Genomic DNA, 18805 nt, shown 5'->3' with positions numbered 1-18805 from the left:
GTGGTGTGGACAGGAGACCTGGGCCAATGTGAGGGAGGGGACGACTCCCGGGGGAGAGGGCACAGCTCCTCATTCATGCATTCATCCAACCAATTGCTTCTGACCACCTAAAATGTCTTAGGCACTGCTCTAGGATCTAAGGATGCAACAGTGAACAAACCAAATATCCTGCTTCAGAAGAGCAGGGTGTATATATCAATATAAATAATCATAACAATGGCTAATTATTTATGTGTTTACTATGGAGTCAAACACACACAACGGTCACAGCTATCTGATACTATTAGGAACCCATTTTGCAGATGGAGACAAGGAAACACAGGGTAGCTAAGTGGCTGACCAAGGTTATGCAGATTAAGAGTCTCTCATCACTACTGAAACTGATTCAACTAACAAAGATAAAGCTCAGGTTCTCCTTGCCCATTCACACCAGAACTGGTTGCCTTCTAGCCCACTTCCTGTACTGTTGGTACACATACTATATCCACATATTTTTACTTTCAGCGGTGCTGGGAGTAAACCCAGGTTCTATAGAATGGTAGGTAAGTGCTCTATTACTGAGCTTCCTCCCCCAGCCCTGTACATATCCCTAAGTGTGTTGGTACTAGAATTTGAACTCGGGGCCTGGGTGTTGTCCCTTAGCTTTTTCACGTAAGGCTAGTGCTCTACCACTTTGAGCCACAGCTCCACTTCTGGTGTCAGTGGCTCAGATCAATAATCTTAGCTACTCAGGAGGCTGAGATCTGAGGATCGAGGTTCAAAGCCAGCCCAGCTAGGAAAGTCTGTGAGACTCTTATCTCCAGAAAACCAGAAGTGGAGCTGTGGCTCAAACTGGTAGAGTACTAGCCTTGAGCAAAAAAGCTGGGCAACAGCACCCAGGCCCTGAGTTCAAGCCCCACAACCAACAGAAAGAAAAAATCTTATGGATTTGGATTTTTCCTGCCCAAAGCCCAAGCTGGCTTTGAATCATGATCCTCACATCTCAGCCTCCTGAGTAGCTAGGATTATAGGTGTGAACTACCAGCACCAGGCACCTGTTAACTTTTTCGGGGGAGGGATGCTGGTCCTGGAGCTAGAATTCAGGGACTGGGCGCTGGTTCTTAAACTTCTTCTGCTTAAGACTATCACCCTAGGGCTGGGAAGGTGGCTCAGTGGTAGAGTGCTTGCCTTGCATGCCTGAGGCCCTGGGTTCGATTCCTCAGCACCACATAAGCAAAAAAAAAAAAAAAGCCGGAAGTGGCGCTGTGGCTCAAGTGGTAGAGCACTAGCCTTGAGCTGAAGAGCTGAAGGACAGCACCCAGGCCCAGAGTTCAGGCCCCACTACTGGAACCAAAAAAAAAAAAAAAAAAGACTATCACCCTACCACTTGGGTCACTCAACTTTTCCTGGTTAATTGGAAAAAAGAATTTCATGGACTTTCCTGCCCGGGCTGTTTTTTTTTTTTGGGGGGGGGGCAGGGGAAGACAACAAGAGGAATTTATTATTATTTATTTATGGTACTGAGGCCTGAACTCAGGGCCTTGCATTTGTTAGGTAAAAATTCTATTACTTGAAACATGCCAGGCTGGTTTTGAACCGAGATCCTGATCCTCAGATTTCAGTCTCCTGAGTAGCTGGGATTACAGCGGTGAACTACCAGCACGGGGCGCTTAGCGCTTTTGATGTGAGTGGCTTCCCCTACTTGCTGTTTTACAACTTGCTTCTTTCCCCCTAACAAAGTATCTCGAACCTGGCTCCCCAGGGTACGTGTTGACCGCTGAGTTCCAGCTCCCTGCGGTGTGATGAGCCTTGCATAGCTGTGCATGGTTTCGTTTCCAGGACCTCAGCTGGGTGGCCTTAGCTAGTGTTTCCAATTTCCGTCTACATCGTTGCCATTCACTAGTCTGCCACACAGGGCTCCGCAGATGCTCTGGCAGACTTGGGAAAGTTTCTTCCAGAAAGATTCATGTGATTAAACCCGGGAAAGCATGGCAACTGTCAGCCCCACGTAGCTGATTTTTTTAAATTCTCATTAGAAAAACGGCGGATCCACGGAGCTGCTTTTATCCACGGGGCTGCTTTTCTTTCCCCACGCCGGGCGTCTCCTGGAGTGGGTGGACCCCCCCGAGGAGGAAGCCCGATGGACTACATTTCCCAGGGCGCACCGCGCGGGTCACGCAGCCCGTCTTAAAGAGCCCGCCCCGCGAGCGCCCGGCGGCCGCAGGTACGTGGGGGGTCTGCTGGCTTCTCCGCTGCTTCTCAGGGGCCGCGCCGTCCTCCAGGCCCTCAGCGTGCATGAGTCCTCACACGGAAGAGTTTCGGGGAGCCCTACCAGCGCCTCCCCCTTCCCCGATGGCCCACCTGCCGTCGGGGACTTCCGCCTCCCCGGGACTTGGGTCTTTCTGCGGGAGCCCGGGTGCACCGGTGCGGTGCGGGACGCGGAGGGACGGGACCCTCGCCCCCAAGGGTGCCGGCGCTGGTCTGAATTTGCTTTCAGGTCACTTCCTTCCTCAGTTTACCTCATCGGGGCTTCTCATTCTGCATGAATCGCAACCGCGTACTGTTGGTGTAATGTACGAACTGATTTTACTCTCCATCCACGTCTTTCTAAGTGTTTTTCAGAAGGTGGCAAACCAAGGCTTCCTTGAGGTTGAGTTTGTCGCTCCTGGGGCTTGATCTCTGGGCCTGGGCTCTGTCCCTGAGCTCTTCAGCTTGAGGCTAGCGCTCTCTACCACTTTGGCTCATCTCTCTTCAAAACTCCAGGTGCAGGGGTGTTCTCCTGTAATCCCAGCACTCAGGAAGCAGAGGCCAGCCTGGGTTACATAGCAAGACCTCAAAACTAAGCTAAATAACCCCAAAACAAAACAACCCAGACAAAACCAATAGCAGGAACACTGGAGTTGGACACACCGGTCGGTACTAAGCTGTGAATGACCTTGGACAGCCAGTGGCATGTATAAGCCTAACCATGATCCTCCTACTATACCTCTTGGGTAGCTGGAATCCTAGGTATGCATCTTGATCCTTGGAATGTTTGTTGAGATGGGGTTCTTACTAACTTTTTGCCTGCCCTGGCCTCTGACCATGACTCTCCTTATTTCTGTCCCCTAAGTACCTGGGATTACAGAAATTAACTACCATAGCTTGCTAACTACCTGAAGATTTATAACAGCTTTATTCTTGATTTCCCCAAATGACAAAGTCCAACTCTTGCTCCATGAGTGAAAGGTGAAACTGCATGGTATATTTTATGTCTGGAAAGATCTCTTAGCAAGAAAAGCACCAGGCTATTGGTATGCCCAGTGACTTGGATTCATCTCAGAGGTATTGTGTTGGAGGAAAGAAGCTAATCTCAATAGCTTATATTTTAGTTACATGACTATATATATATATATATATATATATATATATATGTTATATATATATATATCATATCAATAGTTGCAAGTGGATTGAAAATCCATAGCATGAGGACTAGGTGTTTTGGCCCATGCCTGTAATCATAGCTACGTGGGAAGTGATGATGGTGGTATCAGGGTTTGAGGCAAACTCTGGTTAAAAAAAGGAAAGTTAAGCCGGGCACTGGTAGCTCATGTCTGTAATCCTACCTACTCAAGAGGTGAGATCTGAGGATCAGGGTTCAAAGCCAGCCCGGGCAGGAAAGTCCGTGAGACTCTTTTTTTTTTTTGCAAGTCATGGGGCCTGAACTCTGGGCATGGGCGCTGTCCCTCAGCTCTTCAGCTCAAGGCTAGTGCTGATGCTCCACTTCCGGTTTTTTCTGTTTATGTGGTGCTGAGGAATCCAACCCAGGACCTCATGCTTGCAAGGCAAGCTCTCTACCACTGAGCCACCTTCCCAGCCCCCCGCCCCCCCTGAAACTCTTATCTCTAGTTAATCACCAGAAAATCAGAAGTGGCTCTTTGGCTCAAGAGGTAGAATGCTAGCCTTGAGCTGAAGAGCTCAGGGACAGCACCCAGGCCCAGAGTTCAAGTCCTGACAAAAAAAAAAAAGTTAGTGAGGCCTTATCTTAAACAACAAAACAAGCTGAGTGTGGTGGAACTGGTCTTGGATGAACAGGAAGCTGAGATAGTAGGATCTTGGTCTAAGGCCAGCTCAGGTAAACACTTGAGACCTTAGCTGAAAAACTAAAGCAAGCTGGGCACTGGTGGCTCACACTTGTAATCCTAGCTACTCAGGAGGCTGAGCTCTGAGGATTAGGGTTCAAAGCCAGCCCAGGCAGGAAAGACCAAAAACCACTAGAAAACCAGAAGTGGTACTGTAGCTCAAGTGGTAGAGCGCTGGCCTTGAGCTGAAGAGCTGAGGGACAGCACCCAAGCCCAGAGTTCAAGCCCTATGATGGACAAAAAAACAAAAGCAAAAAAAAACCTAAAGCAAAAAGATCTGGAGGCATGGCTGAAGTGGTAGAACATTTGCCGAGCAAGCAAAGGCTCTGAATTCAAACCATAGGACCTTAAAAAAAACTAAATAAAAAAGTCATAGCATGACCCTTTTTTAAAGTATAGGTGGTAGTTGTAGTTGGTGTAAGAATACATACTTGAATGTTTGCACTGTAGTCTCTGATCACTCTCACATAGGTAATAATTTTTTCATTTGATTTGTAGAAGAGCTATATAGAAGAAACACCAAAAAAAAAAAAAAAAGCTGGGTGCTGGTGGCTCATGTCTGTAATCCTAGCTTCTCAGGTGGGTGAGATCTGAGGATCAAGGTTCAAAACCAGCCTAGGCAGAAAAATCTGAGAGATTTATCTCCCATTAACCACCAGAAAACTAGAAGTAGCACTATGGCTCCAAGTGGTAGAGAGTGCTAGCCTTGAGTGAAAATGATCAATGACCCATGCCCTGAGTTCAAGTCCCACCATTGACAATTTTTTAAAATCAATACTTGTATTATTAAAATTATAGAATGATATAACAGAAACAATTAACTTTTGTATGTGACAATTTAAAAAGTATTCATGTTACCCACATGTTGCTTTCATAGGTCGCTCCTCCATTTTTGACCAGAATGGACCAGCGAAAGGGGGTTGACTGGACAGTCATCATTCTGACATGTCAGTACAAGGACAGTGTCCAGGTCTTTCAGAGAGGTAAATGGTCCCTCTTCCTGCCTTGCCCTTAAACTAGAACTTCCCAGCCTCCTCTCCTCCACCAGACCCCTTTAGCCCCAGGAACTTGGTGGACTTAGCTTGAAACTCAGACTCTTAATTTCTTCCTGCCTTGTGATTTCATATACAGCATATCATTTCATTGTGCTTTAGTTTTCTTCTTATCTGTAAAATGGGGATAAGCATACTTTACCTCACAGTCAGGTAAAGATCTAATTAGTGCTGTATGAGAAATGAAGTCAGAGAAATTGAATCATGATGATTATTTTATTGTGTTTTTGTCATTCATGGGGCCTGAACCCTGGGCCTGAGTGCTGTCCCTGAGAAATTCAGCTCAAAACTAGGGCTCTACCATTTGAGCCATAGCACCACTTTCGGCTTTTTCTGCTTATGTGGTGTGGAAGAATCAAACCCAGAGCCTCATGCATACAAGGCAATGCTCTACCACTGAGCCACCTTCCCAGCCCAAATCATGATGATTAGGCTTATTCAGGTCCTCTGAACCAGGGCAAGGAGGCCAGAGGGGTGTGGGGCTGGAGGGAGGTTTTCTGAGCACAGGTTTTAAACACAGAGCTGGAGGTGCGGCAAAAACGGGAGCAGATCCCTGCTGGGACACTGTTACTGGCCGTGGAGGATCCTGAGATTCGCGTGGGCAGCGGAGGAGCCACCCTCAATGCACTGTTGGTGGCTGCGGAACACCTGAGTGCCCGTGCAGGCTTTACTGTGAGTGCTCTCGCTGGCCCTCGGGCTCAGGCCCCTATTGGAACTAACTAGTTTACAAAATCTCCAGTCCTTCTGAGTCTGTCACTCTAGCTGGTTCAGCATTTGGCTTGAGGCGTTAGATCTGTGAATCAGGCAGACTTTTATCTCTGTCATACCGTCCAGGTGAGGGAGGGCCTTGGTAGTGTTTTTAGAAAGTTGGAGCCATTATCTCCATGGCAAAGCCTCTTGGCTTCTCCTGAAAAACTCAAAGATTTTACTAGTCTGGGCTCTTGTTCTATGCACCTGACCATTGGGACTGAAGTGTGGCTTACCCTTTGGGCAGGATGTAGGAGTCAAGGTCCCCCCTGGGCCACGTCCCATGCATATGCAGCCCCTTCTCCCCACCTCCTTGCCTGCATACCACCTGTATGGAGTCTGGGGGTTGGGCATAGGCACTTGCTGGTGTTGGAACACTGTGTGGTTGCACTGGAGCAGACATCCACCGTCACTAGCTGGCCTTGAACTGTTGCCTGCAGCCTCCTTCCAAACAGGCAGGGAAGTGCCTGAGTGCAGGACTTCTGGTCTCCTTTACTCAGGATGGAGCCAGTCCTGTCTCTTGTCTGTCTGTGGCCATTGATCTTGATCTTGACTTTTTGGTACCTGAGAAGGTTAGTGTTGGGGTCTCTCCTTAGACAGGGGGTACTTGTCTTGATGAGGCCCTCCTGCTCCTGACAGGTGGTCACATCTGATGTCCTGCACTCAGCCTGGATCCTCATACTGCACATGGTAGGTGGAATTTGTGGCATGGGCCATACAGAAGGTTGCAACTCTGGTTCTACCTTTAGGGATATTCTACCATTGTGTGCATGTGCATACAGTGTTCATTGGGAAAACAGAATCAATCTTGGGGCTTGAACTCTGGGCCTAAGCGCTGTCCTTGAGCTGAAGAGTGCTCTTCCACTTTAAGCCACAGCGCCACTTCTGGTTTTCTAGTTGTTTATTGGAGGTAAGAGTCTCATGGGCTTTTCTGCCTGGGCTGGTTTTGAACTGTGATCCTCAGATCTCAGCCTCCTGAATAGCTAGGATTATAATTGTGAGTGACTGGCACCTGGCTTTTTTTTTTTTTTTGAGACAGGGTTTTGCTATGTATCCTAGGCTGTCCTGAAACAGTCATTTCTTCTCAGCCCCCTGAGTAGTGGCGTGTGTCACGTACTCTGCATTTTCTGTTTTCCCAGTAGTCTTGTTCATTGTAACAATAGTAAATCAACAAGATGACATGTTTTCTATGTCTTCTACTCACCTGCCACCCTTGCACCTTTTGCATAGCTGATGAAGCCAGCCAGTTTCTCTGTCCCAAGAGCTTCCTTACAGTCTCTGCTCCCACCCCAGGGCCGAGACTTCCCCTTCGATGACTGTGGCAGAGCCTTTACCTGCCTCCCAAAGGAGAACCTCCGGGCCCCTGTGGAGGCCTTAGTCTGCAACCTAGACTGCCTGTTGGACATCATGACCCACCAAGTGAGGCCAGGCTGGGGCCCTAGGGATCCAATCCCTGCCCCGCCTGACACTTCTCCCCTACTGCGCCATTAGCTAGGGTCAACTCAGACCACGGCTCCCAGGAAGAGTCATTTTCTGGGTGCCTGGTTACTCTGAGCTTCAATAAATTAGACTTGGTTATCTTGTGGGAAGATGTGGCCCCAGATGGGCAGTGAAGGGGGGAGGGAGGAGGGAGGGGCAGCCTCTGTCTCACCTGATTTCAGAGTCCTTGATACTTCAGCAGCAGAGTCCCCTGGGATGAGGTGGGTGGTGGAATATGACAAGCCAATATGGAGGTGAGGGAGAGGAGGAGAGTCTGGGCCTGGCTACCAGTTGCATATTCCCTCTCTCTCTCTCTCTCTCTCTCTCTTGTCCCTTGCAGCTGGGCCCAGGCTCCCCACCAGGCGTGTGGGTTTGCAGCACTGACATGCTGTTGTCTGTTCCTTCAAACCTCGGTGAGCCTGACACACCCTGGACCACCTTCCTTCACCACAGTTCAGGCTCACTCTGCCTTTCCAGCCTACTCCATTCCTAGGCGGCTCCATTGTCCTGTTCTGAAAGGAGGTTCAGGATGTGGAGAATGAAGCCCAGACCAAGAGGCAGACCCTGCTGGGACTCTGTCTGCCCATCTGTAGAATGGACACAACTACCCTGACCTTTTGTGTCCAGGACTTGGGGGGTGGGGTGGGGCGAGCCTTGGGAAAGGTGGGTCTGTCCTTCTCCCGGAGGATATGTGATTGGCTTTGGAAATGTATTTCCCTTTTAGAGGTATCTGGATGCTCTAGCCCTGAGCTCTTACCTCCTCATAGCTGGGGCTCCCTGTCTTGGGTTGTGGGCAGGGAGGGTCCCTGGGACTGACAGTCCCGACTGAACTAACTCACAGGGATCAACTGGGATGACTTCCAGGGAGCCAGAGTGATTGCTTTTCCTGGGAGCCCGGCCTATGCTGTGAATCATGGTGTCTACCTGACTGACGCACAGGTAGGGTTTCCTGGGGTCAGCTGAGCTGGCCTGGAGCTGGATGGCCTTCCAGTTCCATTCCCTGGGCAACCTCTTATGCTGGATATTCCTATGATTGTCTTGAATCTGAGAAGTAGCCTTTATGGCAATAGCCCTGGTACTCAGTCTCTTGCCAAAAGTGCATTTCATGCCAACTGTATGCCAGGCCCTGTGCTCAGGCCGAGGTGGTAAGGTGATTAAAATTTGCTCTTAACCTTCTGGCATACGTCTCAGTCACTTGTGTCCCCACGATGACACTGGTGCCTGCGTGACTTGCATCTTGAGTTTGTAGTGGGGAACACTTGTTGACCTGCCATGCAAGTCCTCTTTTTGCTTTCTTCCCTAATTCTGTTGTCCTCCGCTTCCCCACAGGGCTTCGTTTTGGACATTTTCTACCAGGGCACCGAAGCAGAGATCCAGCAGTGTGTCCTGACTGATGGGCGGGTCCCGCTGGTATGGATGCTGGGCCTGGTTTTGAAGAGTCTTTGGGAATTTTGGGGGGGGGAACAGGAGAGGGAAAGTTTCCCTTCCTTATTTTGGAAAGAGCCTCACTCCTAGAAGATTCCAAGGTGAGCTGGAATCAGGATCTAATGAAGGTCTGGAATTGAGCTTTCAGAAGAGCAGCTGGAGCCAGAATCTGAGGAAGGGACAGTCAGAACCACACTTAAAGATGCTTCCAGAATGAAGGACAGGGATGGGGGGAGTGTTGGGAAAGACTCTGGGTCTGGACTGTGGGGAAGGTGGACAACAGGTTTTGGAGGAGGCCTGAGAGTTGAGGAGGGCCACCCAGAAGGTGCCTTGGTGGGAGCTGTTCCAAATAAGCCTGGAGTCTGGGTGCTGAGGTGACTCGGAAAACTAACATCCCTGGTCTGGTGTGGTGTGGTGCCTGGCCTTGCTTGGCTCATCTATATATGCCCTCTTGCCTGAGCCTCACCCTAGGGTTCCTGTGCCCCCCGCCCCCCGCCTACCCTGGTGGCCCTCTCCAGGTCTCTGGGATTGTCTTCTTCTCCGTGGACACTGCTGAGCACCTTCTGGCCACCCACGTGAGTCCGCCTCTGGATGCCTGTACCTACATGGGCTTGGACTCTGGAGCCCGGCCTGTCCAGGTGACTTGGGGGGTGGGAGGGTGGGAAGGATCTGGGGTACCCTGACTGGGAGTGAGGTGCTGTGTGACCTTAGGTCAGACCTTTACTCTCTCTGGGTAAGAATCTCTACAGATAGAACAGTCCTGGCTTGGCTTCAGGATTGCAGGCCTGGCCCGTACCCTTATTTCCCCAGTTTTCCCCCAACTTGGCTTCTTCCTTCTCTCCCAGCTGTCTCTGTTTTTTGACATCTTGCTCTGCATGGCTCGGAACGTGAGCAGGGAGAACTTCCTGGCTGGTCAGCCCCCAGAGATGGGGCAAGGTGACATGGATGTAGCAGGTTATCTTCAAGGTGCCCGGGCCCAGCTGTGGAGGGAGCTTCGTGGTCAGCCCCTCACCATGGGTGAATATGTGTTGTCCTCTCTGTGGGATGGAGACACCATGGGGGTGAGGACCTCCAGATAAGATTGCCTTGGCATTTGGGCCAAACAGTTTGGCTCATGGACTCATGAATGAGCTCTCCTGTTGAGATGCCTCCCTCTCCTTTGGGTTTTCTTCTTGTCTCTTTCCTGGTCTCCAGTCCCAGACTGTCCATTTTGCTATCTGTGGGGCTTTGGGGAGGTGGCACTCTGGACCTCAGCTTTCCTGTCTGCAAATAGGCTCATTGTCACACTTGCTCTCGTGGTGTCTGAGGATGTATCGATGGGCGAGACACCTGGTCTGGCACTGGTGCAGTAGCAGGTATAGAGTAGGGATCACTGCTTGTGTCTTTACAGTGTATGTTCCTGATGGTAGCTACAGCTACTTGACCTCATCAGCCAGTGAATTCCTGCTCAGCCTCACAATGCCTGCGGCTCCTAAGGCCCAGATTGTTCACTCCCAGGTAGAGGTAAGACCAGCCTTCCCCTCAGAGGTCAGGTAGGATGTGGACTTATGGGAAGGGAATGCCTACACTCGGAATAGATAACCTATGAGTATAGATGTTATTATTTCCATTTTATGCACAAGGCACTGGATGCCCAGAGAGACAAGTAACTAGCCCAAGGCCACAGAGCCAGAAAGTGGCCAAGTCAGGATTTTCCTTTGAGGTCTACCTGATTGAGGAAGGCCTTTCTGCATGGTCTGTTTACAGCGACATGAGAAGCTGTAGGCCTGGCTCAGCACCACGGAGCTGAGGAATAGGGCGGCAAGGTTCAGAGGTCACTCTGGGGTGGCAGTAGTGATGTATAGTTAGGGGAGGGGAAATAGGGTTCAGGTTGGAGCCAGGGCAGATCCAGAGCCTTCATGTTCCCCATGCAGATATTGTGTTACAGGGGAGAATTTGAGTGCCCCTGCCCCTGGCCTGTAGTCTTAATGATTTTTTTCCCCCCAGTCCTGGGGCTTGAACTCTGGGCCAGGGCGCTGTTCCTAAGATTCTTTTACTCAAGGCTAGCACTCTACCACTTGAGCCACAGACTACTTTCGGCTTTTTCTGTTTATGTGGTACTGAGGAATTGAACTTAGGGCTTCATGCATGCTAGGCAAGCACTCTACCACTAAGCCACCTTCCCAGCCCCTTAATGATCTTCTCTCCTGGTTTCACAGAAGCCGCAGCTTCTGGGGCCTGGGTGCTCTGTAGTCAACTGCCTGCTGGAGGGTGCTGTGCACTTGGAGCCTGGGAGTGTCCTGCAGCACTGCCACCTGCAGGTGAGGCCTGACAGCATGGGGGAAGAGAGGGGAGGTAAGAGGGACCAGCACCCTGTATGTGTTAGTTGTGCGTGCGTGCGTGCGTGCGTGTGTGTGTGTGTGTGTGTGTGTGTCGTAGATGTCTGCTCACCCAGGATGCCTGCCTTCTTCCTACCAGGGCCCCGTTCACATTGGTACTGGCTGCTTCTTGAGTGGCTTGGATACAGCCCAGTCTGAAGCACTGCGTGGCTTGGAGTTGCGTGACCTTGTCCTACAGGGACACCATGTGCGGCTGCATGGCTCCCTGAGCTACGTGTTTACCCTGGTTGGCCGTCTGGACAGCTGGAAAGTAGGCACCGGCATTACATTTCCTCATCCTAATCTTCAGACTGAGGGTTAGGCTATGGGAGGGTGTGGCTGGGGCAATCTCCATTAGGCCTTTGCCTCCCTGCCCTTCATCTGTTCTTGGAGGTAAACTGGGTGGGGATTTTTATGCCCATTTTACAAGCTGAAGATTGACAGGGAGGTGGCCTAGCATGGGTCACATTGGCAATTTATGGTGGATCAGACCTAGAACTCAGGGTTCTGCTCCAGGTTCTAAGTACCTGGGTAAGAGTGCTAAGAGGGTCTCAGAGGCTGGGTGCTGGTGGCTCATGGCTGTAATCCTAGCTACTTAAGAGGCTGAGATCTGAGGATTGAAGTGTGAAGCCAGCCTGGGAAAGAAAGTCTATGAGACTAATCTCCTATACCTTACTCAGAAAAAGCCAGAAGTGGTTTTGTAGTTCAAGTGGTAGAGTGCTAGCCTTGAGCAAAAGAAGCTCAGGGACATCACCGAAGCTCTAAGTATAAGCCTCAGGACTTATACCCAGGACTAGGGGTGGAGGGGAAGATGGTCTCAGAAGTTGCTTCAGTATGTACATGTTTCCTTCAGTCCCTGCTGGAAGATCTGTTCCCCAGTCTCATCGAGTGTCCCTTATCCCTTCTTGTGGACCTGTTATTACTGACTGCTTCATCTTCTCCTAGAGACAAGAGATAGACACCTATCTCAACATGTCCTGGAGTGACTTCTTTAAGAAGACAGGTATTAGGTAAGCCCTATGTCCCACTGGACCCCCAGGCACCTTAGCCAGCCAGCACGGCTCATTGAGACTTAGCCCTGCCACTACCTTCCCAACAGCTCTGCCTACTTCTTTATCATTCTATCAAGTCCTGGGTAGTTTGGGACAGCTGGATTCTTTCTGGGACTTTTCCATGTGAGCAACTTCAAAGCGTTGGGTGTGCTGACTTGGGGCAAGACAGTATGGCTTCCTTCCCCATATGGCCCACTGTACTGCCTTTGGGGAATTTGTCTTGTCCCCATGAATTGATAGGCTGGTTGGGGCCTGGGGAGGGGGTGGGCGTGGCTTCTCTCCTGATGCTAACATACCTCTCTGCACCTCAGAGACTGGGACCTGTGGGACCCAGACATGCCTCCCGCTGAGCGTCACCTTCTCAGCGCTCGCCTCTTTCCTGTGCTTCATCCCTCGAGGGCCCTGGGGCCCAGGGACATGCTGTGGATGTTGGACCCCCGAGACGATGGGGGCAAGGCCCTGCAGACCTGGCGAGTCTCCTGGCGCTTGTCCTGGGAGCAGCTACAGCCGCACCTGGACCGTGCTGCCACCCTGGCCTCCCGTCGGGACCTGTTTTTTCACCAGGCTTTGCAAAAGGCAAGGCATGTGCTAAAAGCCCGGCAGGACCTTTGCCTGCGCCCACTGATTCGGGCTGCTGTCCATGAGGGCTTCTCGAAACATGTGCTGGCTATGCTGGACCAGGGTGAGTGTGCTAGGCATTAATGCTAGGAAGGCATGCAGGCAGGCAGGGCAGGTGGCCCTGACTCCTGGACCATCAACGGAGGGGACTAGGCAGCCAAGGGACTAAGGCAAGGGACTCATTGTAGTTTGCTTTAGATTTCTGAGGAAGCTTTGCCCTGTCAGCAGGAAGTTGGGATGGGAGGGTGTGGCCTGGCTACTGATCTTCTTGCCCTCTGTAGCATCTACAAACCTGTGTTCTATATTGAGTGCTGGGTGTGGGTGCTGAGCTCCAGGAGGGCCCCATGGCATGTGGGCAGATCCATCTAAGGACCCATATACTACCTGGGGGCTTAGAGTCTTAGACTCAAGTAACATGGTATGACTGGTTCTGCAGAATACTCAAACTGTGGAACGTTATCTCTCATTTTTTTTTTTTTTTGCCAGTCCCGGGGCTTAACCTCAGCACCTGGGTGCTGTCCCTGAGCTTCTTTTCCTCCAGGCTAGCACTAGACCAATTGAACCCCAGTGCCACTTCTGGCTTTTTCTGTGTACGTGGTACTGAGGAATAAAACCCAGGGCTTCATGCATGCTAGGCCAGCACTCTACCACTAAGCCACATTCTCAGCCCCACTTTATCTCTATTTAAGGCACTCACCCAGAGAGCCACACAGACAGAGGAGACTTGAATGCAGATGATTGTCTTAGAGCCTGTCCTGGGTAGGGGTGAAGGACACATTTGAGCTGGGCTTGGCAGGATGAGAAATTTTCTGTGTAGAGAGAATGGGGGTGCATTCACATGTAGGAGTACATCTGGAAGCAGAGGCTGAGGGGAGTGAAGGGTCTGGAGTAGTTTTGGGGAGTACTGGAGGTTGGAGGCTGGCCCTCTTCCCTGCCTAATTTCTTGTCCCTCAGTTGCAGCTGGGGCGGAAGACCCTGGTGTGGCCTCCCGGGCTCTGGCCTGTGTGGCTGATGTGCTGGGCTGCATGGCAGAGGGTCAGGGAGGCTTGCGGAGTGGTCCAGCTGCCAACCCTGAGTGGATGAGGCCCTTTTCCTACCTGGAGTGTGGAGACCTTTCACGGGGAGTAAGGGCACTTGCTCAGGAGAGGGACAAGTGGCTGAGCAGGTGGGTAGCTAATCGAAGAAGTCAGAATGGCATTGAGAAACCCCCTGGGGGCATGGCCCCTGATGGTGGAAGCCCAGAAGGAGGTCGGGTCACTCTCAGGCCCTCAGTGTGTTTTTAGCTTCCTTCCCTCCCCGCAGGCCAGCCTTGCTGGTGCGAGCTGCCCGCCATTATGAGGGGGCCGAACAGATCCTGGTCCGCCATGCGGTGATGACAGCTCAGCACTTCGTTTCCATGGAGCCAGTAGAGCTGCCAGCACCGGGGCAGTGGGTGATGGCTGAGTGCCCAGCCCGCGTGGATTTCTCTGGTGAACCCCTATAGGGATGGGTGGGTTACCCAGTCCCCTAAGGTTCAGGCTGGCAGGTGGCGTGACCAGCTTGTTGAACTGCCATAGGGGGCTGGAGTGACACCCCACCCATTGCCTACGAGTTTGGTGGGGCAGTTCTGGGCCTGGCTGTGCGAGTGGATGGCTGCCGCCCCATTGGGGCCAGGGCCCGCCGTATCACGGAGCCTGAGCTGTGGTTGGCCATGGGACATCAGAAGGATGAGATGGCCACGAAAATAGTGTGCCGGAGCCTGGACGACCTGCAGGATTACTGCCAACCCCATGCTCCAGGTCAGAATTGAAGGTCATGGAGGCCTGAGAGCCAGCCAGAGTAGTTGAGGAGCCCCAAAAGAAAGAGAAGGGTAGAACTCACCCCATCTATGCACCAACAGGCGTAGGAAAAAGCAATGACCCATTTGCTTGTGTTAGAGAGTCTAGATGTCCATTAGTGGCTTGAGGCCTGCAATTGATGCTGAGCTTTTTTCCCGCGTTCCCCCCCACCCCCAATGAAACAGCACCCTGGACAGGGAAATTGCAGGGGGTGGAGGGCTGAGGTGGAGTCTGAGGAGGGGGAATTCTTTGCTTTGACCCCATCCCTCCGCAGGGGCACTGCTGAAGGCAGCCTTTATCTGTGCTGGGATTGTACACGTCCGCTCTGAGCTCTCCTTGCAGGAGCAACTGCTGCACAACTTTGGGGGTGGCTTTGAGCTCCACACCTGGTCTGAGCTTCCCCATGGCTCTGGTCTTGGTGAGTGGGTCCAGTCCCAGTTCTTCAATCTCACCTGTGCCCCCCTCTGTGCAGCAGAGGGGGTGTGGGGTAAGATGGGCTGGGGAGAGATGGTTCATGGCTGGTACTCCTCTCTGTGCCCTGTAGGAACCAGCAGCATCCTGGCTGGCGCTGCACTGGCTGCATTGCAGCGGGCTGCGGGCCAGCTGGTGAGTACAGAGGCCCTGATCCACGCGGTGCTGCACTTGGAGCAGGTGCTTACCACAGGTACAAGAGAGCTTGGGATGGGGAGAGGTTGCTGATATTTTCCCAAGGGCTTTTCTCCTGGATTTGCATGGTATTTCTTTCTTATTTTTTTCTCTGTCATAGGACTTGAACTCAGGGCCTGAGGTTTTTTTTTTTTTCCCTCAAGGCTAGTACTCTACCATTTTGAGCCACAGCTCCATTTCCAGTTTCTGTGGTAAATTAGAGATGAGTCTCACAGACTTTCCTGCCCCAGCTGGCTTTGAACTACGATCCTCAGCTCTCAGCCTCCTAAATAGCTAGATGTAAACCACTGGCGCCTGGCTTCACTTTGACTTTTGGTCATTTGCAACTTAAAATGTTCTATCTTGAAGTAGCTTATGTGTTTTTATTTATTTATTTTTTGGTGCTTGAACTGGGCTTGAACTGAAGTCCTGGGTGCTGCCCCTAGCTTTTAGCTCAAGGCTAGCACTCTACTACTTCCAGCTTTTTTTGCTAATTGGAAATAAGAGTCTCATGGGCTTTCTTACCTATGCTGGTTTTGAACCACGATCCTCAGATCTCAGCCTCCTGAGTAGTTAGGATTATAGGCGTGAGCCACCAACGCCTGGCAAGAGTCTTGTAAATGCCTACTGAGTTCTGAAGTTGCTGTACCTTTATATGTATAAGGCACTGTTGACACTAATGGCTTGTTTTCATGATTCTGTCCCCCTTCATGCTGCCCTTCAGAGCTTGTGGGGCAGAGCTGGCTTTGGAGTGGAGGATGGACCTTCAATCTGCCCTTCTATCCTCCTCCCTCCCATTCTTCCTGCCATATGGTAGGGCAGCAAGAAGGTGCCTAGCCAAGGATATATCGAATAGGATGCTCCTGGTGCCAGGTTTCTCTCCTTCTGGCCTCTGGCACCTTGGAATCTGAGTACAATGTAGAGCAGCCAGAGCAAGCAAGATGTATACAGCTCTTTCAAGTAAAGTGGGATATGCCAAAAATCTTTTTTTTTTTTTTTGGGTCAGGGCCTGGGTGCTGTCCCTGAGTTTCTTTTGCTAAAGGCTAACACTCTACCATTTTAAGTCACAGTTCCACTTCGTTTTCTGGTGGTCAATTGGAAATAAATCTCAAGGTCTTTCCTGCCCGGCTGGCTTTGAACCTGCAATCCTTAGATCTCAGCCCCCTGAGTAGCTAGGATTACAGATAGAAGCCACTAGTCCCCAGCCATAAAGCTTATTTCTAATATAAGCAGAAGATAGGGCACAGGGGACCAGTAGGCTACAGGGAAGTCCAAGCCCCTTTCTTCTGGCTCCTCTGGCTGCATAACCTTAGGTGGGTGGAAGTTAGTGTGGTTTACTCCAGCTCCAATTACCTATTTAGTCTGCAAAGCAACTTGGGCTTTGTGAATGCCAAGCTTGGCCCCAGATTGCAGCTCCTCTGCCTTGCTGGTTTTGGTCTGCTGCCAGAAGCTGCAAAGCTCACTTGTTTCAGCTGGAGTTGGAGGATGCTGTCCCAGCCAGAAGCTCAGGATCATAAGCTTGGGCTGGGGGAGTGAAATTGGACCAGATAAGTCTCAACAGTAACAACACTGTGGGTTCACAGGAGGTGGTTGGCAGGACCAGGTGGGTGGTCTAATGCCTGGTATCAAAGTGGGGCGCTCCCAGGCCCAGCTGCCACTGAAGGTGGAAGTAGAAGAGATCACTGTGCCCAAGGGCTTTGTCCAGAAGCTCAATGACCACCTGCTGCTAGTGTACACTGGCAAGACCCGCCTGGCACGGAATCTGCTACAGGTGAGCCCAGCCCCAGAGTGAGGAGGGAGGCAGATAGCTCAGCAAGGCCTGATCCTCACTGCATCTGCCCTGCTCTGCTTGCAGGATGTACTGAGGAGCTGGTATGCCCGGCTGCCTGCTGTGGTGCAGAATGCCCACAGCCTGGTAAGACAGGCTGAAGAATGTGCTGAAGCCTTCCACCAAGGTGAGGTGCTTCTTCCAGCAGAGGTCAGGGGCTTTGGAATGAAGGCCTTATTTCAGCCAGGGACTTTTGCAGGCTTGGCACAAGCCAGATAATAGGCTCCTAGGAGCCTCCTGTCCTCTCCTTGGTTTCATACGTGGGGGCTACTTGTCGGGACAAAGCCTGCCTTATGAGAAAGTTCCTCCAGTGCCACCTACTGGGCAGCAGACAAGGAAAGAGGCTCTGCCTTATGCTTGACTGGCCGGGATGTTGAACCCCCTTCAGTATGTGGCTCCAAGTATGTGGCTACGTAGTTTTTGATATTGTGCTGGGCACTGTGTGGGTTGGCTACTTTGTACACATCAGTCGTCAGGCCTGTACTATGGTCCTTATTATTGCTTCCACCCAGTGTTGAGCCTGGACTAAACCCTGACAGTGAAATGCCTCTTGCCACTTCATTTCTCTATGGATAGGTGTTGGTTCAAATATCACATTCCTCTCTGTGCCAACTGTAGGAAACTTGCCTCTGCTGGGCCAGTACCTGACTTCTTACTGGGAGCAGAAGAAGCTCATGGCTCCAGGCTCTGAGCCCCTAGCTGTGCGGAGAATGATGGATGTCCTGGCCCCCTACGTGCATGGCCAGAGCCTGGCAGGGGCTGGTGGTGGGGGCTTTCTCTATGTGTTGACCAAGGAGCCACGGCAGAAGGAGGCTGTAGAGGCTGTGCTAGCCAAGACTGAGGTACGTGATGGGGTTAGTAGTAGGGAAAGGCCCCCAGGTGGCTTTCCAACTCACTAGGGGAGGCACGCAGGCCCTTTGGGCTTTGCTGCCCCAAGAGGCCTAAGACTTGCTCAGAGCCCTCTAAACATCTTCTGTTCTATCCAGGGCCTTGGCAACTACAGCGTCCACCTGGTGGAGGTAGACATGCAGGGCCTGAGCCTGCAGCTGCTGGGGAGTTAGCCTTCACCTGACACCCACCTCCACGAGGCGTGGGCCTTCTGAAGCAGGCAAGAAATAATGCTACGGCCGCCTTTCCCTTCTGTGGGAGCACCCAGCCTGCTACTTCCCACCTACCTCTTTGGGTCTGCTCACAGAGGAAGCAAGATGTGGACAAGCAAGGCAGTGGAGAGGACTGTAGACTCTGGAGCGGACCCAGGAAGACCCTAAGCTCAGTATCCATGTAGCCTTTCTAAAGGACTGTGGCCCAGCGCACTCCTCTCTCCGCTAAGGCCTGAAAGAACACGATGGCAACCAGCCATAGGGTCCCTCGGTAAGACTGACCCTAGAGGCCTGCCTTAGAGTTTTAGGGTCTCCATGCTCCACTCTCCTCAGCTAGAATGAGCGGTTGTGGGGGTGGGCTCCATTCCATTTACTGGCAAATCCTTGCCAACCTACACCTTTACTATGCCAACACTATGGACAGTGACCCTGTGTGCAGTGAGTTTTCAACACTGACATGCATGGAATAAACTCAACTCTGCCCTTCAAGGCTGTCCTTAGAAAGCTTTCTCCCTGTCAGGAGTGATGCTGGCCCTGGGGTGATCCAGCTTCTGAAGGCTCATGGTATATGGGTCCTGGATG

The 18805-nt window shown here is 51.5% G+C and overlaps 1 protein-coding gene across 4 annotated transcripts; it reads left to right on the top strand.

Moving 5' to 3' along the window:
- The first annotated feature begins 2147 nt into the window (after nucleotides 1-2147).
- Fuk (fucokinase) lies at nucleotides 2148-18709 on the top strand. Of its 4 annotated transcripts, none has more exons than XR_001174936.1 (24): nucleotides 2148-2203; nucleotides 4981-5086; nucleotides 5676-5827; nucleotides 6542-6592; nucleotides 7196-7321; nucleotides 7722-7794; nucleotides 8223-8320; nucleotides 8711-8791; nucleotides 9325-9444; nucleotides 9652-9823; nucleotides 10197-10309; nucleotides 11005-11106; nucleotides 11264-11434; nucleotides 12109-12173; nucleotides 12527-12897; nucleotides 13788-13998; nucleotides 14136-14302; nucleotides 14390-14611; nucleotides 14925-15068; nucleotides 15195-15314; nucleotides 16879-17066; nucleotides 17151-17250; nucleotides 17323-17524; nucleotides 17742-17809. XR_001174936.1 is itself a non-coding variant. In XM_013012989.1 (24 exons), exons 2-24 carry the CDS (start codon nucleotides 5005-5007, stop codon nucleotides 18182-18184), a joined length of 3228 nt encoding a protein of 1075 aa, XP_012868443.1. In that variant the 5' UTR covers nucleotides 2148-2203; nucleotides 4981-5004; the 3' UTR covers nucleotides 18185-18709. The 4 variants fall into 4 exon arrangements, 3 of the variants coding, with proteins under 3 accessions (XP_012868443.1, XP_012868446.1, XP_012868444.1); XM_013012989.1 differs by lacking the exon at nucleotides 17323-17524 and adding an exon at nucleotides 18110-18709 and having other exon boundaries at nucleotides 17742-17965; XM_013012990.1 differs by lacking the exons at nucleotides 2148-2203; nucleotides 17323-17524 and adding exons at nucleotides 2226-2476; nucleotides 18110-18709 and having other exon boundaries at nucleotides 17742-17965.
- Nucleotides 18710-18805: the final 96 nt, after the last annotated feature.

The sequence above is a fragment of the Dipodomys ordii genome, unplaced genomic scaffold (assembly GCF_000151885.1).
Source record: "Dipodomys ordii isolate 6190 unplaced genomic scaffold, Dord_2.0 Scaffold18, whole genome shotgun sequence".
NCBI lineage: Eukaryota > Metazoa > Chordata > Mammalia > Rodentia > Heteromyidae > Dipodomys > Dipodomys ordii.
Note: the sequence above shows the minus strand (reverse complement) of the source record. Positions and strands in the feature narration are given on the sequence as shown.

Bases quoted from the DNA above. Each gene is read 5' to 3' on its own strand.
- Fuk (XM_013012989.1), top strand. From the start codon at position 5,005: ATGGACCAGCGAAAGGGGGTTGACTGGACAGTCATCATTCTGACATGT. The intron at 6,593-7,195 runs GTAGGTGGAATT...CTCCCACCCCAG, and splicing joins GGATCCTCATACTGCACATG to GGCCGAGACTTCCCCTTCGA. The intron at 10,310-11,004 runs GTAAGACCAGCC...CTGGTTTCACAG, and splicing joins TTGTTCACTCCCAGGTAGAG to AAGCCGCAGCTTCTGGGGCC.